The following is a 24,779-nucleotide window of genomic DNA, read 5'->3' as shown; positions in this document are numbered from 1 at the left end:
GAATGTAATTTAAATATTGAGGTATTAATCCATTATACATTTGTCTTTTTTATTTTCATGCTCGTTTTCAAGATTTTTTTACACCAACCTAAATAAAGTATTAAAACAATGGCTTAACGATCATTTATACAAAGACAATGTGGACATGTTCGTAAACACAAAGGATTATTCCTCAAAATCATTTCAAGTATTTGACAGTGCCTCATTTATTTATATATATATATATATATATACACACTGTATATGGAAACACTTTAGTGTAGGCCTATCTTTGGAAAGATACGATCTTAGATCTTTAGAAAGATCTTTGGAATTTCTTTTTTTATTTATTTTTATTTTATTTTTTGTATAAAATTCTATCGCAAAATTTCTTAAGATTCAAAACCCTTTTACTGTCTGGTAGTGCGCTTGTGTTCCCATTAACCCTGTATAATTAACTGAGGTACTAGTCTACGAAGTTATTATTACACAGTTGTCACACAATGGGCTAAAAATGACAATAAAGTTGACTTTGTTATTTTAGGAATAAATAAAAGTGATATGTGTTTGCTGCTTAGTAAGTCGTTCGGATAAAAGCAGATGTTGTGATGTGAAGAAGCTGAAGTGAACTGAATGAATGCTGTAGTGAAGTGAACTGATCTGGAGTCTGTCGGCGCTGCTGCTCATGATCATGATGGTGCCTCTGGGTGGGAATGAGGACAGGACCCGATACACAACATTACAGAGGCCTCTAGCGTCTTTATAACACTGGTAAATACAGCAAATCATTTTAATCTGCTTGATTTCGCGGTGTAAGTGCGTGACGGTGTCGTTCAGATGTTTTCATGGCTTGTCTCCGTTGCATTAGTTTCTGTTCAATGCTAGCGGGTTGAATGTGTTAGCATACATCCACCCTGTATGTTCAAACCATCACATATTTGCCGTGTTCCGAGTATTTTACACTTTAACCAGTCAAAGCGACATATTGTCTGTGCTGGTGTCTAAATAAACTGGTTAATATAATCTATAAACTAGTGTTAATCGCGTGCTGACCGAGCTAACGGCTGTCTGTCATTGCTGTGAATGGAGACCCTGCTAGCACACTAGCCTGTTAGCTTCTCTGTGTATTCTTAATAAAACGCGACCGCTTTAAGTGATTATATGAAATATGTGTTACTTAATTATTCCAGTGGTTTTGTCTTCGGGATATTATTAATGTTGACCGGACAGAAGTAACGTTAGATGAACTAAAGACCGGAGCGTTAATACACAGGTGAGCTAACAGTTAACTGACATGTCAAGTTTGTTTTTATACAAATATTTCTAGTTTAAGCTGAATATGAAACATTTATGAGTGGATGCCATTAAGGACTGCATGCTTTAAGGTCTCGGGTTTCTCTATGTGTGTTCAGTTTGATAAATGTGAATGTTTTCGTGCATGACTAGTGATTGTCATCAATGTCAAAGTGAAACTGGAAACTTCCAGAAAGTGTCCTGAATGACAGAAGCCTCACCTGCCTAGGGCTCGTTGTGTTAAATTATGAGGGTTTTCTGTTGTTACAGTATGTCTATTGCTTTGGGACATAATATCCTCTTTGTAACTTATAGTAATATGAGAAAGGCATTCATAGTTTACACTGTCAGCCAGTCCAAGACTGCGTTTGGGGTATTCTAGATAACGTCGTAATCTTAAACCTTTTATCCTCATTGTCAGGCATCAGAGATGTTGACTCAGACCATGATGTTGATGTCCAAAGTGCTGTCTAGGTAGTCTGCTCAGCTAGGTTTTGTCTGGTCATTTGTGTTTCAGATCGATCATTGTGTGTGTGTTTGTTATAGTTTCATGGCAACAGTAGTTTTAGTTCACACATGCACCTTTACCCTGATTGTTTTGTTGTTACTCTAACACCAGCAGAGAACAGTTTCCCAGCATTGTCCTAGTTTCTCGTGACAGTGCCAGACACGCTACTGATTTTCCAAAACATTACATTGTCTGACACTTATATTAAAATACAATTGATTACAACCATACTGTAAAACGGATATGTGGATATGTAAATTTCATAGTAATTATGCTGGTTTAAATGTACAGAAACGTACAAATTAGCAAATTTTTATTTCTTGATAATGCACACAATAATAGTTCTTGACTTTTCTTCATTTAACAAAGAGGACCTACGGTTATTATAACGATTCAAAAAAAAGTTATTTTATTATTTATAACTTTCTATCATTGCATTTCTTCATATTTTGATTTAACCTTGTATTTTTTTATTTTAAATTTATTGAATTTTTATATAAATTTTTTTTTATGTGCTTGTCATTTTATTCGCTTTTTGTTTAGTTAAAATTTTTGGGTTTTGTTTTTCTTTTGATATTTATATCGTATTTTATTTCAACTTTATTTCATTTACTGAAAATGATTTTTAATAGTTTGTTTTTTAAGTTTTAAATTAATATTTATAGCTTTTATTATTTCAGCTGTATTTGATTTACTGAAAAACTATTTTCAATAGTGTTTTTTTTTTTCTTATATATTTTTTACCAAAAATAACTGTTAATAGTTTCAGTATTAACTTACAGTGACAGCACTATGAAAAAGTGAGTTGCCAGTTCAGTTCTTGGCCGATCAATCCAGATCTATTAGCTGACATTGTGTATTATGAATATTGTTTTTAATCTCTTTAAACTTGTTCCAGCCGCAACAGAAGCAAGCAGGAGGACACACGGCCAGGACTGAGCTCCTCCCTCAGGATCATGGGAGAGAATGGCCCTCTCACGGTGACAGCCATGCTCTTTGAGGACGAGGAAGAGGATGTGGACAAACTGGGACAAGAGGAGGAAGATGAGGACAAGATGGCCGACTATGACAAAGACGACGACATAATCTCGGGACCCTCGTCCTCCTCGGGGAGGGTCTATGATCGCACCACCGTGCTCATCGAGCAGGACCCCATCCGCCTGGACGAGGAGGGCGAGGAGGACGGCATGTCCTTCCTGCAGGAGGGAGAGTGTGAGGGGGACGAGGGCTCTCTGGCCTTCATGGGGGACCCGGAGGGCATGTCCCAGGGATACATACACCACACCATCTCTGCGGACCAGATACAGTTCATAATCAACCCGGGGTCCACCCCTATGCCACGAAACATTGAGGGTGCAACGCTGACGCTTCACTCCGAGTGCCCCGAGACCAAGCAGAGAGAGGTGAGCAGCTATATACAGAGTCATTCTGACATTAATTACGCCCCCTCATGTTGCTCCAAACCTGTCTTCAGAACACAAATGAAGAGATTTGTGATCAAATCCCAGAGCTTCGCAATGCGACTGAAACATACTGAGGACATGGTTAAAATAGTCTTGGTGCTCTTGTGAATGGTGTGCTGGAGACTGACCGGAAAAGAAGAAATAGTTAAATAAAGTCAAAAAGAATAATCACATAAGCACTGATGTCACATGGACTGGTTTAACCATGTCCTGATGTTTCTGGGCCTTGAACGTGGTAGTTCCCTTACTGTCTGTGCAGAACTATCTTAACCTGTTAAATGTCACCCTGTCCTGTATACGGGACGCCTACGTTGACTATACTATATTACAATCAAATCTAATCTAATCTTGACAAACTATATATCGTTGGAAAGGTCTAAGACTCCCAAATATATATTATATCAATATTTTTTGTTAAAAATTATTTAGGAAAAGTAATAGATCAATTTATGACAAGAGTGCACCCTCAGAAATCTACATTACAAAAGGAGCTTTGACCTTTGTTTAAAAATAAGACTTCCTCGTTGCCTTTTTCTCTATCACATTTTAGAAATCATCAGAAGTTATATATCACTTGAAAACATAAAATCTCAAAATTCATCCTTCAAAACCCATTTTAAAATCAGACATTGCATTACCATGTAAATGGCACATCAAAATCATGTTACAAAATGTTTTCAGTCATGAAATATAAAAATTTAGGTTTGTATCATGCACATTCATCTCTATCTTCAAAAACGTGAGTGACAGTTATCAGGTTAATAAGTGTTGATAGATTGATGAACGAAGGTCCTCCGGGTCTGGAAAAACTGAAATCTTTCCTGAGGGTCAGTAATGACAGCGTGTTTCTTTGTGGGTGAACTGTCTCTTTAAGAGGAGGACCCTGGTTGTTTAGTTTGTGTTCAGTCTGGTTGTACCGGTTACGATCTGCTTGTTCAGTGGAAGCACATCAGATGAGCCGTCCTCCGCTCTTACCGTGCTCCTCACCTCAAACTAATTATTAGTGAGCTGCTAATGCACTAACCACTCGGTTAAAACTGATTGAGTTCAGTTTTATTTGAGCCCAAATTCAGTTTTATTATATTTTCCCCCCTGAATTCAGTGTTTTCCATTTTCATTTTTTCAAGATGTCACTTTGTTCAATTTTAATAATCAAAAAGCGTGTCTAATTAATTGAATTCATATGGCTATAACAATCTTATAATGTTTTATTTTGTTCCAAATTCCATGTTTTCAATGTTTAATTAATTAAATGTTAACGACAATAGTGCCATATGAGATAAAATTTTATTCTGTTTTAGTGGGTTTTTTAAACATTAATAATAAAAAAAAGCATGTTTAATTAAATCCATTCCTACAACCTAAACAAATTTAATAAAATTGAACAATAATAAGGCCCTATAAAATATGTTTTTCTTTTTAAGAAATTCTGTTTTGTCTGTTTTAGTTTGTGTGGATTCTCTAATTTATGATTTAATACAAATGTATTATCAAAACCGTGATAATCAAAGGAAGACATGAATTATTTAACGAATCTATTAAAATGTTATCAAATTTAACAATTCTTTCCTTGTTTGGCAAATAGAGGCTTATTGTTTAAATTAAAATGTTAAAAAGTAAAAGTTAAAAGTAATTTTTAATTAAAAAGTAACTTTAAATTAAAACTTTAAAGTGAAAATTAAAATAATTTTTTACCAAAATACAGAAACTGTAATTAAAGTTTTCATTTACTGTAGTCAAAAACTGAAAAGTGAACTGAAGTTTTGCTGATTAGATTTGTGGAGTTGACACGTTCTCTCAGTTTGAGCTGAACATCTTGAACACCTCGCTGCTGTCGCATCAGTGAAGTGTGTCCACACTGCTGATGTTTACTCGTTACACCACACACACAGTATGTGCTCAAAGTAAACGCTGAGCTACTTCTGAAAGTTTGTGCATCACTAGTAGATCTTGAAACTCAAGCCGTGTGTTTTCTGAGATCTGAGCCAGTTCCTGCCGCATCCATTCTGTTCTAAACACATTATAAAGGCGTTCAGTCTCCGAGCCTGTGTGTGATAGATTGACTATGAAGCTGAAAGATATTTGTAATGTCATGCTGAACACAAAACATTCTGTGTGTGTCATAATGTGTGTATTATTACTCATGTGGAAAGGCCACCGCGAAGCAGAAATAGATTAGTTTGATTGCAACAAATGGCTCCAGGTGGTTTATTTGCATTACACAGACTTGCAAATGACCGGCTTTTATTGACCATTGTACCACGCGTACACACACACACACACACACACACACACACACACACACACACACACACATTGAAAAGTCATTCTTCACATCTACATGGCTTTGTCTCGTAATAACCCTAAATACTTTGACATTATGTTTGTGGTTGTCTTTCTGTTTGTCGTATCGTGTTACATGAGCTCTTAATTCTTGCCGTTGTATTCAGAGAATGATTGAAGATATTAATAATGTACGAGAGCTCAGCCACAGTGTTACAATATTATGATCAAATTATATGAGGTTATTTTCACTTGACCTTGTAAACATGACCCATTTGTGACATCGCACTGAACAGGCAAACCACCTTAACATTTCGAAAGCATAAGACACTGAAATATATATATAATATATATATATAATTTTATATATATATATCACGGTTCGGTTCGGTTCGGTTCGATACGTTTTAGATACAGCAAAATGTAAAAACATCTCAACTTTTCAGAATGCCGCAAGCGCACCGCGGGTCATGTGACAAGAACCAACCAATCAGCTTCATCCTTTCCCGTAACAACGTTGAGAGCTCAGCCAAGATGAAGGAACAGCTGATCATAGTTGTATATGGATTGCAATTTTGAAATAAATTTAGTAGCAGAGCTACTGCAAGCGATTTTTAGAGCTGCAAATCCATTTATCCTTCGCTGAAATTTCCGCGTCTCATGGAGAGAGCACGTCATTGTTGCTTAGCAAAGACAGACGCCTCAGGAGAAAGACGTGCTTAGCGTTTTCCACGCGTTTTTAGGCACGATATGTGAACGGCCCCTAAGGCGCTCGCTCACTCAGCACGCGCTGAAGGCTCGTTGCAAAATGTCTAATGCATTTAACAGACCAGAAATATAAGATCCCCCAATAACCAACAGGTCTGGTGTTTGGGTTGGATTCCCTGTAAGCTATAGTGTCTAAATGCTGCAGGGATAGTTTGCTGCGTGCATGTTTCTCCTTTTTTTCGTCTTTTCCCAGATAGTACTGACGCATATATCCCAGATATTCCCGCTGGTGTTTTTTTTTTTTTTTTTTTTTTTTTTTTTGTATTCCCGCTGGTGTACCCTGTCATGTTGCAGATGCGACATACCGTTGTTTTTTTATCCACCACTCTCTTGCCATCACCATTATAGCTTAAAGGGAATCCAAAGTGCACCCAAACACCAGACCTGTTGGTTATTGGAGGATCTTCTCATTTCTAGTCTGTTAAACGCATTGGCTATTTTGCAACGAGCCTTCAGCGTGTACTGAGTGAGCGAGCGCCTGCTGAGTAGCCTAACATAAACATATAAGATGGTGTTTTTTTCTTCTTCGGGAGTGTCAGGGGCGTTGCCTGTTACGTTGTTTGGGTTATTGGGCTACCTTGTTGAACGCATATCATTATATTTCTATCTCTCTCTTTTTTTTTTTTTTTTCCAAATATAATTAATTACTCCAACGAACCGTTCGGTATACATAATGCGTACCGCGTTCAATACGAATACGCGTATCGTTACACCCCTAATATATATATATATATATATATATATATATATATATATATATATATATATATATATATATATATTGCATTTTTCAATGTATTTTAAAAGTAAAATATTCATATTTGCTACTATTCAAAAGTTTGGGGCTTGTTAGATTTTATATAGTACATATATAGCAGTTTTTATATAGCAGTTTTCTTTGTATAGTAAAAAATTAAATTATTGTTAAATATTATTGAAATGTAAAATAGTTGTTTCTATTTAAGTATATTTTAAAATGACATTTAAAATGTGGCCTAGTTTATTTGAAATAGAAATCTTTTGTAGCATCACCAACGCCCTTTCCTGTCTCATTGATCAGTTGAATGTGTCTTTGTAAAATAAAAGTATAATAGAATATTATTGTTTATTGATTTGATTTGGACTAATTACCAATTGAACTAATTATTCATCAATTAATCAAAAGATTAATTAATCATCAACTGACAATGAACAATGTGTTTGACCCATGGCATTAGTTAAAAAATCTTACAATGTGTTGATTATGTGTAGCATTGTATGAAAACGAGGAGATTGTAGAGCGAACAGTGCAGTGAGAGCACATGGTCAGAAGCAGATAATCTGATGAGACACTGAATTCACAAATAGTAGGACAAATACAAAGTGTATGAGGATGAAAGCTTGATTTGTGCTAGATTTTAGCCTTAAAGTGGGTGGGACATTTCCAGAACAAATGGATGAAGATGTGTTTTTAAATTCCTGATGTGTATTGTGTAGTTTGTCTGTGTGTTTGCCAAGCAGAGAGAGAGAGAGATCAGCATTATCTCATGGTCTGATGTCCTTTGCTCCTGGGAACAGAGACGTCTGTATGACCAGAGATCCTGCTGCTGAATACTGATCAGTGGCTTGATGTGAAAGAGAGTCTGTTTGCTGCTCAAACACACACACACACACACAGAGAGAGAGAGAGTCACACGTAAACCGCTCATAGTGTTCAGTGTTCCCCAAACACAGCAGGACACGCTTTGATCCACTGTTGGCAGCTTATGAAATATTCTTCACACAGAATAAAATAATAACTCCTGATCTTGTAATCTTGATTGTTAATTAAGTCGACTAATGTAACTTATTTTTTTTGTTCAAAAGTTTGGGGCCATTAACATGTTTTAATGTCTCTGAAAGAAGTCTCTTCTGCTCACTAAGGCTGCATTTATTGGATCATAAATCCAGTAACACAAGACTGCATGCTGCAGAAGTTATGGCAAACATTGGCCAGTGACAGGAAATTAAGAGAGAAGAAGTGGGTGGATTGGGAAATGTCATGAGCCAGATTTGATGTCATGTTGTACACATGAGCACCACGGGACGGGTAACAGCATGTGAGTTAACCACTAGCTTACATCACTACAGGGAATAGTTCACCCGAAAATAAAAATCTGCTCGCCCTCATTCACAATGTAGATGGGTTTTGTTTCTTCATTGGAACAGATTTAGAGAAATGTTGTATTACATCACGAAAGGATGCTCTGCAGTGAATGGGTGCCGTCAGAATAAGAGTCCAAACAGCTGATAAACACATCACAATAATCCACAGCACTCCAGTCCATCAGTTAATGTCTTGAGAAGTGTAAAGCTGCGTGTTTGTAAGGAGCTACGTTAAAACCATTGCTTCCGGCTAAAAGTCCTCAATCCATAATAATTATTTCCATGGTAAAACAACATCTGAATCAGGAGAGAATGCTTTTAATGATTGATATGATTGATATAATGAATGATTGAATGATTTAATGCTTTTTGTTCTCCATTGTAGATGATTTCCTGTCCATCTCTTTGTGACCATTGGCTCTTTCTATCCATCTCTCAGGTGAAGCGATACCAGTGCATGTTCGAGGGCTGTACGCGCACCTACAGCACGGCGGGAAACCTGCGCACGCATCAGAAAACACACCGCGGTGAATACACGTTTGTGTGCAACCAGCAGGGCTGTGGCAAAGCCTTCCTCACGTCCTACAGCCTGAAGATCCACGTCCGAGTCCACACGAAAGAGAAGCCCTTCGAGTGTGACGTCCAGGGCTGTGAGAAAGCCTTCAACACTCTCTACAGGTGAATTTGAAGATTTATTTCACAAATACACGCTTAAGTGCATATAGTTACGGTACTTCAAAGCGTTTGCTTACAAACGTAACAATTTTCGTGATTTGTTCTCACACACATTATGAATTAATCAGTACTCCGTGTGAAGGTGTCTGCTCACTGACTAAACCTGTGTTGCTCTCGTCAGACTGAAAGCACACCAGAGGCTGCACACGGGGAAGACGTTCAACTGTGAATCAGAGGGATGCACCAAGTACTTCACCACACTCAGTGACCTGAGGAAGCACATCCGCACACACACGGGGGAAAAGCCTTTCCGGTGAGGAGACCGCACCTGATCAGAGCGTTCACCGTGCTCTGCTGTTTAACACCGCTGGACACTGCAGTCCTAACTTGTGTTTGCATGTCAGTAAAGATTGAGGTTTTATTGTGTTGGTGTCTGCAGGTGTGATCACGATGGCTGTGGTAAGGCTTTCGCTGCTAGTCATCACCTGAAGACACATGTACGGACACATACTGGTAAGAAACTGGCTGTCTGTCCCACAGACATGAAAGCAAAATGAAAGCAGTACACTGACAAAATCTTAAAAAGTCTTTAACCCTTTAAAGCCTACTGTATCATGTTTGATATTGGTATTTCAAAGGCCTCTAATTTAATAACATAATCAAACTTTACCTAATTCAGCTTGCTGCACAATCAGCATGCCTTCTGTTGTCTGATCAATCATTTATACTTGTTTAGCAAGAGAAAGGCCTTTTAGTGTAATAGTAAAAAAGCAGCTTGTGGTTCACGTGACTTTTTGCTCTGAAATCTTTCCTGAATTTTATAAAGTCAACATAAGAATAATTTTTGAATTGTTAGGATTGTTTCAAGATAAACACTCACTGGACGAAAGCAACTTAACTTTACTTGATTATCCAGAAATCAGTTTTTTTATATATATATATATATATATATATATATATATATATATATATATATATATATATATATATATATATCATGGTCAAATATGATCATCTGGCTTTTGAGGAACGTGTATTTGTTCATCTCTCAGTCACCATTGTACTGCATTGCATTATATGTTTTGAAACTACAGAGCTTTGATCACAAACTAAGCATTTAAATCTCATAGAACTGATATTTGTATCATTTTATGTAAGTAGTTTACAGTAATGTTATAACGAATTTCATCTTAGTCTTTGGCCATATAAATATTAGCAAGTGCCCCAAATAGAGTATTTTTGCTCAGACTGGGCCTCTAAATAAAACTGAGCTTTGAATATGAGCCCCATAGAAGCCTGATAAATCAAATATTATACTCAACACTTCTCTTTCACCTTTTGTCTAAAGCAGGGGTCCTGCAGAGTTTAGCTCCAAACTTGGCACATACCTGGAAGTTTCAAGTGTACCTAGCAAGAGCTGGTTCGGGTGTGTTTGATTAGGGTTGGAGCTAAACTCTGCAGGACACCGGCCCTCCTGAACCGAGTTTGGTGACCCCTGGCCTAAAGGTTGCTTTTAAAAAATAAAACATCTCTGACCAATATTTCATCTGGCTTTACAGGGTTAATCTCTTACAGAGGTCATACTATACAGTTTTGTATTTTCTGCAGCAGCACATTGATAAGAATCTGAAATGTTTCTTGAGTATGAAATAAACGTATTAGAATGATTTCTGAAGGATCGTGTGACTCTGAATACTGGAGGAATGATGCTGGAAATACAGCTTTTGTCACCGCAATAATTACATTTTTAAGTGTATTAAAATAGAAATAATTTTGTATTTAATTGTAGTAATCGTTCAAATCTTACTGTATTTTTTTAATCAAATGGATGCAGCCTTGCTGAGGATAAAAGCCATCTTACTTGTAAAATAAAATGAGTGTTATTGATACAGATAGAGGTACAGACAGTATAGAGAAGACACTTAAAATGCTTTAGCAATACTTTTACTAAAATAAAATAAAAATAAAAACTAATTGCAACTCTATAAATAAAAACTACAATAAAATTGCCATAATACTACAGTGATGCATGGTAAAAATCTGGTTTGGATGTCTGTAAAATGAATCGAAGAACTTCTGCAGTTCTTCTCTCATGGTCTCTTTCTCTGTTCCAGGAGAGAAGCCGTTTTTCTGTCCGAGCGATGGCTGTGAGAAAACCTTCAGCTCTCAGTACAGCCTGAAGAGTCACATTCGGGGTCATGATAAAGGCCCAGCGTTCTCCATGAGCAGTCATCCTCTGTCAGAGGTGCGCACTCACACAGTCACACAATGCTTTGTTACACGGCCGCTTCAGGACGGTGGTCTTAATTGGGACTGTTGTACTTGTTCTGTTGCAGGATGGGAATCACTCGCTGTGCCTCAGTGATTTGAGCCTCATTTCCACAGACTCTGAGCTCCAGGAGAACCACAATGTGAGTGACGTCCTCATTTACACAGAGCAGTTTTCAGTCGTCTGTCAGATACGAGTTGATCTCAGCACATGTCCGTGTCTCAGTCTCAGGGTTTGGATCTGAACAGCGTCACCCCCATACGAATCTTTGAGCTGATGTTCCAGAGTCCTGAGAACAGTGTCAGCCCGGACGACCCAAAACCCACAGGCAAGAACTTTAGAGCTCGCTGTGTTCAAAAACACCGGCTCATTCCTGTTATGTAGCACGGTTTGAAGAAGTGAACAAGCATTTGTTAGTGTTTTGTGTAATCTATTGAAGTCTTTTATTTGAATTATTTTTGACTATATCAGACTTTCTGAGATTTTCTCAGGTGCTTAAAATTCATGCTATGAACGTGATAGAAACATGTTAACTAGGACTGGGCTGATAAATGATGGCTGACAGACATCACAAAGTTAAGCTATCACACGTTCAGATGGAGCACTGGGAACACAGATATTCACACGTGATGTTGGCCATTATAGGGCACTGTCCTTGGTAAGCTTTCCACCAAGTTAGTTGGTCTTCTTCTCCATCAATAGTCATTTGGTGGAGGTATATCAACATCTCTTCTTCACCTTTTTGATCAGTGGTGAACATTGCTGCTGTAGCTGCTCTTTCCCCAAAGAAGGATGCCCAGGGAACACTTTTTCTTCTTAGGTAGGGTGCCAGCCTCTGATTCCTCTTCTCTCACTTATTCAGTACTGGGTTTCAGACCGCAACGACTGCTTCTGCCATGTCTGCTACCAGTTCAGTTTTTGTAGCTCGAGTGGCTTCATGTGATCTCCTCTGTATCTTGGGTCAAACAGGGTTCCTTTTCACATTATCCTCTGGGTGGCATCATAGCCATATTTGCCATCAGTCTGCTCCAATATGAGGTGCTTGAGGTCGGCTGTGAGTTAGGCATCCTGCTCTGACTTCCAGGTGGGCTAACATGGGCAGAAATGAGGAAACGGTAACGTAGTTTTCTCCTGAGGGGATATCTGTAAACTCCGCTACTGGTTTATTAATACTGGTGTATTATTTATTCAATACAGTAACTGTCATCCAAAATGTTGCCATAGTTTACATCAGAGCATCCCTCCAGAGTACACTGTTATATTGACAACATGACTAAGCAATTTGACTGTCTTATCCATAAACTGTGACACAAGGACATGTCATTCTGATGGCACTGACATGTTCATTGACACAGATATTTATATTTGAGAGATAAAAGATTTTGAGCAAGAGATTGGCTTTTGCAGGTAATCCATGGTGTTGTGCTATTTGTACAAGTTGTTTTGAGAAATGCACTTACTGAGAAATATATACCAAAGCGACAGAGAAAAACTGTAATACTCAGGTGATGGTGTGCACCGGTGGCCGTTGGAGAGAGCCACAGAGGCCTGGGTCGTGACAGATAGATGGTCATACATAGATAGATCAAACTTGTACCATATTAATGGGTACAAAGAAGTACCCCTACAGTTTGTGCCATTTAGGTACAAATATGTCCCTTTGAGGGTACAAATGCCTCATCGCTGGGGTGGTACCTCTGAGGTACAGCAATGGTAGAAGCAAAAGAAAGCAATGTTTTGTTTTACCACAATCAAGGATTTAAAAGAAGTTAAACTGTACAAATTAAAATACTGGAGAGAAAATAACGACCGCACACCACAATCTTCGTTTGCAATAAACTTTATTAAACAAAGTTTTTCACATTTAAACAACTTTAATAGAGAATCACTTTATGAATGCAAACCTCAATGTAAAATCTAAGACAAAGAAACAAGGTATCATACGAACTGCTATGAATCGGGCTAAAAGACTATACCAGCATCCAGTCTCTTTTTGAACTTTGTACATTGAAAGAGGCTAAAAGTATCCTAAGTGATCCGTCCCATGTACTTAACTCCAGTTACAAACTTTTACCTTCTGGTAGAAGGTACGGGATCCCACGATGCAAAGTGAACCAGTATCTATCAACTTATTTTTTATGTGCGTGTGTTTTTGGATGGATACCTATTTTATGTATTGTGCGTGTACCAGGTGATGTTGGAGCATAGGAGTCTACTCCAAATTTCCCTACTGATTAATTTCATTTCATTTTTTTTCATAATCAGTGATGCTGTATACAATAGATGCATCACGACATGACAAATCCTGTGCCATCATTTGTGTATATATATATATATATATATATATATATATATATATATATATATATATATTAGGGGTGACCCCATATAGTCGACGATTCGATGCTTTGATTCGAGGAGCCTCATTCGACTACCAATCTCATAGTCGAATATTCCCAGGCTGTTATGATTATGCCATTCTGTCTATATGTGAGCACTCAAATTTCTGATTTCACATAAAACTTGCGGTTTTCTCCCAATAAGTTAATATGCAGCCTATTATGATAAAGCCGTGAATAAGAAACTGAAAAGAAAGAAGCTTCAAATAAATATTTTAAAGTGTGTTCATAAATCCAACCACCGCTATAGATTTATGTTTCACTTTCCATAACCTGTGACCGATAGAGGAGCATCTTGGCAGATTTAAAAATTTACCTTTACCAAGATTTTTTCAAGCAGGTAGGGTACAAGTGATTTCAAAACATTTCAGCTGGTGTATATATATCGTGGATATATTATTTACCTGATATAAAATGTGTTTGGTTCAGTCAAGCACTTCATTGTATCACTACAGTTATATCTCTTCAGCACACAGCACGAGCAGAACAAACTACAATGCAGAATATTAATAACTATGACTGGATTGTCACACACACACCATTATAATGAGAACACCATAATAATAAAACGCTGTGAATCTTTAGAGTTTGGCTGCTCTGTTTCTGCACATTGTTTCGTGAAGAACGCGTCCACAAAAGGAGTTCACATTCAGAGCCCCTCAGACATGTTTATTTGCATTCGTGCTATTTTTGCAGATAGCAAACTAGTATTTTGCAAACTGCATTGTAGTTTGTCCTGCTCGTGCTGTGCGCTGAAGAGATATAACTAGTGATACAATGAAGTGCTTGACTCAACCAAACACATTTTATATCAGGTAAATAATATATCCAGGATATATATATATATATATATATATATATATATACAGTATTGTTCAAAATAATAGCAGTACAATGTGACTAACCAGAATAATCAAGGTTTTTCGTATATTTTTTTATTGCTACGTGGCAAACAAGTTACCAGTAGGTTCAGTAGATTCTCAGAAAACAAATGAGACCCAGCATTCATGATATGCACGCTCTTAAGGCTGTGCAATTGGGCAATTAGTTGAATTAGTTGAAAGGGGTGTGTTCAAAAAAATAGCAGTGTGGCATTCAATCACTGAGGTCATCAATTTTGTGAAGAAACAGGTGTGAATCAGGTGGCCCCTATTTAAGGATGAAGCCAACACTTGTTGAACATGCATTTGAAAGCTGAGGAAAATGGGTCGTTCAAGACATTGTTCAGAAGAACAGCGTACTTTGATTAAAAAGTTGATTAGAGAGGGGAAAACCTTTAAAGAGGTGCAAAAAATCATAGGCTAAAATGATCTCCAATGCCTTAAAATGGAGAGCAAAACCAGAGAGACGTGGAAGAAAACGAAAGACAACCATCAAAATGGATAGAAGAATAACCAGAATGGCAAAGGCTCAGCCAATGATCACCTCCAGGATGATCAAAGACAGTCTGGAGTTACCTGTAAGTACTGTGACAGTTAGAAGACGTCTGTGTGAAGCTAATCTATTTTCAAGAATCCCCCGCAAAGTCCCTCTGTTAAAAAAAGGCATGTGCAGAAGAGGTTACAATTTGCCAAAGAACTCATCAACTGGCCTAAAGAGAAATGGAGGAACATTTTGTGGACTGATGAGAGTAAAATTGTTCTTTTTGGGTCCAAGGGCCACAGGCAGTTTGTGAGACGACCCCCAAACTCTGAATTCAAGCCACAGTACACAGTGAAGACAGTGAAGCATGGAGGTGCAAGCATCATGATATGGGCATGTTTCTCCTACTGTGGTGTTGGGCCTATTTATCGCATACCAGGGATCATGGATCAGTTTGCATATGTTAAAATACTTGAAGAGGTCATGTTGCCCTATGCTGAAGAGGACATGCCCTTGAAATGGTTGTTTCAACAAGACAATGACCCAAAACACACTAGTGAACGGGCAAAGTCTTGGTTCCAAACCAACAAAATTAATGTTATGGAGTGGCCAGCCCAATCTCCAGACCTTAATCCAATTGAGATCTTGTGGGGTGATATCAAAAATGCTGTTTCTGAAGCAAAACCAAGAAATGTGAATGAATTGTGGAATGTTGTTAAAGAATCATGGAGTGGAATAACAGCTGAGAGGTGCCACAAGTTGGTTGACTCCATGCCACACAGATGTCAAGCAGTTTTAAAAAACTGTGGTCATACAACTAAATATTAGTTTAGTGATTCACAGGATTGCTAAATCCCAGAAAAAAAAAATGTTTGTACAAAATAGTTTTGAGTTTGTACAGTCAAAGGTAGACACTGCTATTTTTTTGAACACACCCCTTTCAACTAATTGCCCAATTGCACAGCCTTAAGAGCGTGCATATCATGAATGCTGGGTCTTGTTTGTTTTCTGAGAATCTACTGAATCTACTGGTAACTTGTTTGCCACGTAGCAATAAAAAATACACTAAAAACCTTGATTATTCTGGTTAGTCACATTGTACTGCTATTATTTTGAACAATACTGTATATATATATATATATATAATATTCAGTGCTGTCTATTGGAAAATGGAGCTTTAATAATAAAGAAATAATGAAATGTTGTGGGGGTTTTTTTCAATTGTGGATTCTTAATTAAAGGGGGGGGGGGGTGAAATGCTATTTCATGCATACTGAGTTTTTAACACTGTTAAAGAGTTGGATTCCCATGCTAAACATGGACAAAGTTTAAAAAATTAAGTTGTACGTTCCAAAAATACAAAAAATATTCCAAGACAACCCTGCACAGATTACCAAAAGAGAAACAGCATCAAGGGACCAGTGGATGGAGTTTATTTTTACAGAGCATCAACGGAGTTGTGCAAGTGTTTGTGTTTGTTCCCTGCATTTTGAAGATGCTTGTTTTACAAACAAGGCCCAGTTTGACGATGGATTTGCACATCGTTTATTTCTTAAGGATAATGCAGTCCCAACGGAAAAGGGGACAGAAACAACATGCGAGGTTGTCATCAAACTGCACTTTCCACATGTACAGCTTAAAAAACAAAACGAACAAAAAAAACAACATAAAGTGGAACTTAGTCATTTTCCAAAACCGCTAAGCAAATATATACAGTTTCAATACATACTGCTATTGTTAAATTTCAGCCTCTGGATCTGATTCTGGATCATAAATAAACGGCTGAATCTGACTGTAAGCAATGGTTTGTTTTGGATGATGGTTTTTTTTTTCTCACGATAATGTCACAGCTTCCAGACGCTCTCGACGCAAAAGCCTACTGGCGCTCGTGATTCTTTAGCTCCGCCCACACGTCACGCCTCCAGCCACTCGTGTTTTTCCTGGAATAATTGGTACAGACTATCTTTCTCTTATAAATATAATAAAACTACAGACTTTTGGAGTTATGAAGGATGCAGTACTACTCTATAGGTACTCAAGATTAACAGGAGATTGAGTGGAAACGAGCATTTCACCCCCCCTTTAAATTAATTGAATGGATGATACATGGATTGTGCAAGTCAGTTATGTTTGTCTGTGCATCTGCGCGCACACTTATAATAGGCTGATAGGCAATTGTGTCATTTAAATAACTTAATTGGCAGAGCTATTTAGTAGCCTTATATGCACATTTATGGTTTTACATATAGGAACATTTGCTCTGGTTTCGTTGTACATCTTTGAGACTGCTGTCTTCGAAAAGAATTTCAACATGGCAGCTGGCAGCAGGACTGCTTGTCAAATGTTTGCAGCATGGCCTTAAATGCACTCTTCTCTACCATATTAAAAGAAACCATTTCTTTTGCTAGGTAGCGAGTTTCAGCATCAGTACAGTGCTTTCATGTTTCATTGTCACGCTTTTATTTTGTACTTTTGGGAAAAGCCCCAGTCATGGTTGGTTGGTCCCTAGCTGTTTTGCCAAGTTCAGTTATACGTGATGGCATTGGCAATAAATTGAAATCAGAAATCCTGCACACCTCTTCAGATGTGTCTCTTGACTGTCCTCTTTCATTAGGTCTAAACCCAAAGTTTTGCCAGACAGACAAAGTGGTATATATATATTTTTTTTTTGACCAAGTTTGTCAAAACCATTATTAGATCACTTTGCATTACGCATATGTCCCGCTAAAAAAAGTGATTGGTAGGTGGTATTTTGTCTTAATTTTATTTACAAGTTTGGTTCTAGGCAAAGCAAAGAACATCCGGGTTAGATCGTGGGTTGATGCATAATAAATATATTACAATAAAAGTTAAATAGCTTAATAGTAGTTCAATTTAATGTTTTAATCCTCTGACATCTCCTCCGCATCGCTCCTTAGTGGTCAGCTGCTGCAGAGCGTGCCAAAATCGAAATTGCTGATGAGATGAAGACGAAAATATCTAGTGGAAAGTGAGACTGTTACGTTTTTAATGATACAATTGTTTTCAATGTTTTGGCAGATGGCCGTCTAGCGAACTGACATGCATAAATCTGTTAGCAAACATTTTGTGTATAGAAGCATGCTAAAAACATGCTAGCAATGTGTTAAAACATGTTAGAAGCATGTTGAATTTCTAAAAAATGTTAGCAACATGGTAAAACATGTTAGCTTCATGTTAAGGCATGGCAACAACATTATAAAACATGTTATAAACATTCCAATAATGTGATAAAATGTGTTAGGAACATGTGAAAACATACAATCTGTAAAAAACATGGTGTTAAAAATTATAGAAACATGTTAAAACATAGGAACAACATGATAGAACATCTTAGCAACATGTTCACGTTGCAATGTACTTGTACATCTTAATAATGCTACATCTTATAAACATGGCAACAACATGTTAAAACATGCTAACACTATACTGAGAATGTTATAAAAAATGTAAACATGTTAGTGACTTTCTAAAACATGTCAGAGATGTGCTTAAATATGCTAACAGTGTGTTAAAAACATGCAATGTCTTAAAACATGGTAGCAACATATTAAGACGTTGTTAGCAATGTGCCAAAACATAGTAACAATGTGTTGCAACATGTTAAGAATGATGTTAAAACATTTTAATGTTAAAACATCCTAGCAATATGATAAAACATGTTAACAAAGCAAGATTTTACAACAAAAGCTAGAAACATGTTAACTGCATGTTAAGGCATGCTAACAATGTGTTAAAGCATGTTACATCATTATTCACGTTTGGATACTAGAAAATTGGCTTGGTGTAGGAGTAAGCTAAGGGACAACACCTACAAATACTTGGCAGCAAAATGCAAGAAACATGTCAGGAACAGTTTACTTAAACTTGTTGGCAATCTTTTTTTAAAGTTCACTTAATGGTAATGTTTTGAAGACATGATTTCCATCTTTAACATTTCAACCAGCTTATTTATGACAAAATATACTACATAGTAGGAGTGAGCCATCACATATCCAGTGCCTCAATCTGACGTCAAGCTTCTGTCTCTCCAGATAACCTGGCAGAGTCTTTTGGCCTTGAGTCGTCACCTCAGACAGCTACTGCAGAAGAGTCCACTCAGCCCCCTTCATCCACCTCTTCCCCATCCAGCTCCATCACGACCTCTGCTTTGGAGGCTCAGACTCCACCTACAGCACTCCCCTCTCAGTCTGCCCCCCCTCCTCCCACTGTCAGCAGCTCATTGCTGAGCTCCACTTTCCCTTGTGCTCCACCCACCTCTTCACACTCACCCGAAGTGCCAGCTCCATCTGCACCATCAGTCACCCAGCATTACATGACATTGACCTCTACGGCTGAGCCGGTGCCTCCACCATCCGCACCCGGAGTCTCCAGCGCACCAACCGTGACGACTGAGGTGACGGCGACAGTAACGCACACAGTGCCTTTAGCTCCTCCACCTCCTCCTACGATCACTATCGCCCCCCAGCTCGGCCTGCAGCCCAATATCGTCATGTCTGACCAGAACCTGCAGTGGATCCTCAGCAGTGCCGCCAGCGCGCAGCAAAACCCTGAACAACAGGTGCAGCAGTCTACCATTCAACTAAATCTGTGTTTTTGGTTTTCAGTTGTGATGTAGCTTCAGCTTCATGTTTCTGTCTTTTGTTCCCCTTCAAGGGAACTTGCACTGCACCCTCAGTGTCCACTAGAGGGCGCAATGTCTTGTTCCCTTTAAGGCAGTGGTTCCCAAACTTTTTTCAGCATGCACCCCTTTCTAGTGTTTGGCACCTGTCAAGCACCCCCCAACACCTTACTCTGGTTAGATTTCACATTTTTAATTGCAATAACTAAATACAAATATTCACTGTAAATTAGAAAACATAATAATAATAAAAGATCACTTCCTTTTTTTGTGAGATGGATGGGCCTGCATGTTTGCACACAGATCATATACATTAAATATATATGATATATACATATAAATATTTAATTTCTTTAAAGTGCCCGTTTTTAACCTGGATTCACGAAACATTCTTAAGGAGAAATTTCTTCTCAACTTCCATTTTCTTCTTATTTTTTAATTTTAGAAAAAACTTAAGGATATTTTGTATTCCCAAAAAAATTAATCTTAAGAATATTCTTATCTTTTCTTAAGATTGTTGAAGATAATCTTCTTAAATTTAGGACAGCCCCAGACTTTTCTTAAATCCAAATAATAATAATTATTTAATTAGTTTATTGGGTTATTTGAAATTAATTGTTATATTTGAACATTACAGCAACAGCTACATATAATACATAGGAGGACTAGAGATGTGCACAAGTTTTCTGAAGGGACAGCGATGACTGTTAATGTAAACATGATCACTCATGATTAGCCTATGTGTGACGCTGCTTTTTGCTGACTTCAAAACTCATTAGCAACCCTGAAACGAGTCAGGGTTAATTTTAGCTTATTAATACATCATCTTTGATCATCAATATTCGGTGCATATGAGTGCGCAGGATGCATTTGCTGTAGAAGCGCGGACTAAAATACCGGAAGCGTTCACTCAGATGAAAGTGCAAAAACACTACACAAAAATTAATGAAACATATTGCTGCAGCTTAAGACAGGCTATTTTAAAAGTAACTGTTCAAAAACAGGCCGCATTAAAACATGAAGCTGAGCGCCATTCAAAGTCGCAACAAAAATATACAGTCTGGTGCGTGCTTATGATTATGATTATTAGGGTAATCTACAGGAGTGAGTTTAGCAGCAACATGTATTTATTCAGATAACGGCTGTTAATTTCTTCTTAAGAAAAAAAATTAAGATGTTCTTAGGAATATATTTGAGAACGTTTTAATATTTTAATTTATTTCTTAAGAAGATTTTTGTGAATCTGGCCCCAGGTGTCCATTCTGTTGAATGTAGTAAGTAAAAAAATGAACAAATTATCAGTTAGGACCTAATATGAACTAAAAGAACAGGGCTGGGCTATTGTGACACAAACGTGTTTGTAAAATGAAATGAAAACAATTGTAATTTATACAGTAATGTAGTGTGTAATGTGAAATGTGAAATTTTATTTCTTAATAAAACATTTGCATGTAAAGTTTACCTCAGTTAAATACATAAAAATAATAAAGAGCGATCTTTTTCCCCGCCATTACAAACATTCTCTTGCGCACCCCTGGTGGTCAGTCTGCGCACCACTAGGGGTGCACGCACCCCAGTTTGGGAACCACTGCTTTAAGGGAACCATGGTAGATTGCGTTACCAGAGATGTTTTGTCTTAATTTATAAGCAAAATTTTTGCAATTAAGCCCTTAAACTTAATACTTAAAGTTAAAATTAATACCCTTAAAGGTATAGTTCACCCAGAAATTAACATTTTGGCATCCTTTACTCATCCTTGTCGTTCCAAACCCGCTTTATTTTCAAGATAAAAATTAAGATATTTTCAATGAAGCCTGAGGGAATTCTGTCACTCCATTGAAAGTCCATTACCAAAACTTCAGAAAGTTCTTAAAGATAACATAAAAGAAATCGTGAAGTAAAAGGTTTATTTTGTTTTTTTAATTAACTTTTTGAAGCTTATACATTTTGGTGAATATAGATATTGTAAAAGAAATCATAAATGTAAAATATATTCATTTGTTAGTGTTATGATTTATGAAAGTTGTATGGGTTGATGGTGAGTGCCTGATGACAGAAGTAAAATTTTTCAGTGAACTATGCTATCAATATGCTAAAACATGCTAAAAATGTTAAAACATGCTAGCAATGTCACTGTATAAACATGCAATATTCTGTCAACATGTTACGAATGTTAGATACATGTTAACACCCACTCGCGATGTGCTAAAACGTTAGCAATGCGATAAAACCCATCTTGCATCATCAGATTATTTAAAGTGCAGTGGACTTTAAGTGTGAACCCTTATTGTGCATATTTTAGTTTATTAATGTAGTTTATCAGCCAAGGAGAAACCAGAAGATTTGACCAAAGATTTGATGCTATGAACCTCACAATCCAACAGTTAATTCACCAAAGCCTGACAACTTTTAAACATGAAGTTGACTTAAAATTGTGTGTGTGGTGAAGTAAACCTATTTCACTGCTTGCTTTGTCTTTTACAAATTATGTTAATCTTGCCAGAAATACATGTTTGATTATATAACAAATATTTTATTGATATTTTCATCATTAGATTATTTTACAGTAGATCTTTATAATCATCTAGTTCAGGTTTGAATTGATGGCACAAATGTATTTATTCTTCTACATTTTTTGACCTTACTACTGCCTTTATTTTCAGGGCCCAAAAGTAGAGAAGGTCTTTTTTACAACAGCCATACCAGTCGGTGGACATTCAGGTATGACTGACCATATGTTGTATTATCTTATTCTAATGAAAGTTTAAAGGCCAAAAGAATAGGGCTACATGATTAATTTAATTGTGATTCCAGCTTCTGCTTGTCTTGATAGATTAAGCACGATCATCTGTGTCTCCTTGGTTATTTATCCTTTAGCGGTGCGGTGCGCCCCCCCCCCCACACACACACACTCCCCACTGTGAAAAGTATAATATAGATGGGGAAAGTGTCAAGTTCAGTGTATTTCTGACTCATTATGAGAAAATGGCCTTTAAAGATAAGTGATTGAACTCTGCAAACACAAATAGATCAAGTCTGATAAAATGTGTATTTTGGATGTTTTATTTCGAAACGACACATTCTGTGTAAAGCCAAATAGCCCAAAATCTTAAAATTGAGTAATAGAAACACTTTACATAGGTTGGGATTTTTGGTGCTATTATTTAAAATTTCACTGTTTAGAAAACATTGTAGTTTAACTATTTGCATAATTTAGAAAATGTGTTAATTTGCATGACAGATATAGTAAATCAGGAAACTAGATGAGGGAGAATAAACCATGCATACAGTATATGTTGTCATTCTCATTATTTGTGCAACAATTCTGATCAAATCTAAAAAGAAAATGACCACTATTATGTTTCTGAGCGAAATAACCACAGATCGGTTTACCCATTATGATGCAGCTCTAGCACAGAGAGTGTCAGTCACAGCTAGCTGTTGTGCTTGTTTCAGGGAGCGCAGTGCAGCAGATCGGCCTGAGTCTGCCGGTCATCATCATAAAGCAGGAGGAGTCCTGTCAGTGTCAGTGTGCCTGCAGAGACTCGGCGAAAGACAAGAGCGCTGCTTCCTCGCTGGAGAAGTCGAAGAACACATCGCCTCCTCCTCCTGCACCTGCTCCAGCTCCTCCTGCCCTCCCCGAGGAGCCTCCATCCTGCTGCCCATCCAAAGAGACCCCCGCTCGGCCCGCTCCGGTGACCCCCATCACCCCCAGCGATGGCCTGGCCGGCATGGACGTCTCCGATCTGCTCAGTCCAGACACCACGGCCAGCATAGAGGCCCTGCTGATGGGGGCGGAGGATTTGGCCGTGCCTGATGGAGGCAGCAGCAGCGCCCCCTAGAGGCTCAGGCCTCACCCTTCATCTGTACCGTGTACAGATGGGTATCTCACACACACCTGTGCCTCTGCTATAGGCATGCATCTCTCCTGATACAAGTGTGTGCACTTTTAAGGGAGAGTAGCAGGCGGGGCAGTTTAGGGCACCAGGAAGAGTAGTTTAGTTGCTTCTCATAATGATTTAAGTGTCGGTAGTGTTTTAACCCCGCTGTTTTGTTCGATTATTTCAAAGATTATTTAAAGATCTAAATCGGCTTATAGAGATTCACCATATTAAAAAAGAAAGAGGTTTTGGCCGGGCATATGCTGTGCTTGAGTTTAAACTTGAGACCCTTTAGATCGATGGGACTTCAGAAGCAAGGCCTTTGTCACAGTTTATGAGTAATGAAGTCATCTTCATCCTGCACATTAAAACGTTGAAGTATTTTATGTATAATTTATTATAAAGGCTGCAGTGCTCATAATAATAATAATAATAATAATGTGATTTTGTCATTCTGGATAAACTGCAATGAACACTTACCTGCCTTTTAAAATGTAATTTAGAGGTTTGTTTGGCTGCCTGTAGCTAAGTATTTAATTTTATTATGTTAATTTATTAAAATACTCAATTGTTGGATAAATGTAGCTCTCTTTCCCAGCTTTTCACAAAATGTTCCTTTTCTGTTGCCCCAAACTAGAAAACTGACTAGAACATTTTGTACGGGTCATATTTCCCACCATCAAAAGAAATAAATATACAATGTGACTGTTTGCATAAAGAAAATTAACCCTATTTATTTATTTATTTTTATTGGTTTGAATATTAGTGACAATTTCATACCCAAGTCTCATTATAATAATGTAAAACAACAAAAAGTGTTTAAATATATTTATATATATTTTTTTCAACTGAATAGAATTTATTATATAGAATAATCAAGTTTTTGTTAATATGAAGCCACACACATAACATGAGGAATATAATTATAATATAGTGCGTGTGTATATATATATATATATATATATATATATATATATATATATATATATATATATATATATATATATATATCATGGCCATGAACTATGAATTCATTCATATAGCCACAATTTAAATATTTGTTCACTCATATTTTTTTTTTTTTTTTTTTTTTATAATCATGACCACTATTTACTCTTTTAGTTAAAAACCAATTA

At 37.2% G+C, this 24,779-nt stretch overlaps 1 protein-coding gene across 1 annotated transcript; it reads left to right on the top strand.

The window, feature by feature from the left end:
• Positions 1–409: 409 nt before the first annotated feature.
• On the top strand, positions 410–24,219 carry LOC113059820 (metal regulatory transcription factor 1-like). The gene is made up of 11 exons (XM_026228439.1): positions 410–750; positions 2,679–3,183; positions 8,858–9,096; positions 9,275–9,406; positions 9,533–9,606; positions 11,208–11,338; positions 11,430–11,504; positions 11,588–11,690; positions 19,176–19,702; positions 22,426–22,483; positions 23,219–24,219. Exons 2-11 carry the CDS (start codon positions 2,737–2,739, stop codon positions 23,602–23,604), a joined length of 2,172 nt encoding a protein of 723 aa, XP_026084224.1. The 5' UTR covers positions 410–750; positions 2,679–2,736; the 3' UTR covers positions 23,605–24,219.
• The last annotated feature ends 560 nt before the right edge of the window (positions 24,220–24,779 follow it).

The sequence above is a fragment of the Carassius auratus genome, chromosome 41 (genome assembly GCF_003368295.1).
Source record: "Carassius auratus strain Wakin chromosome 41, ASM336829v1, whole genome shotgun sequence".
Classification (NCBI taxonomy): Eukaryota; Metazoa; Chordata; class Actinopteri; order Cypriniformes; family Cyprinidae; genus Carassius; species Carassius auratus.
Note: the sequence above shows the minus strand (reverse complement) of the source record. Positions and strands in the feature narration are given on the sequence as shown.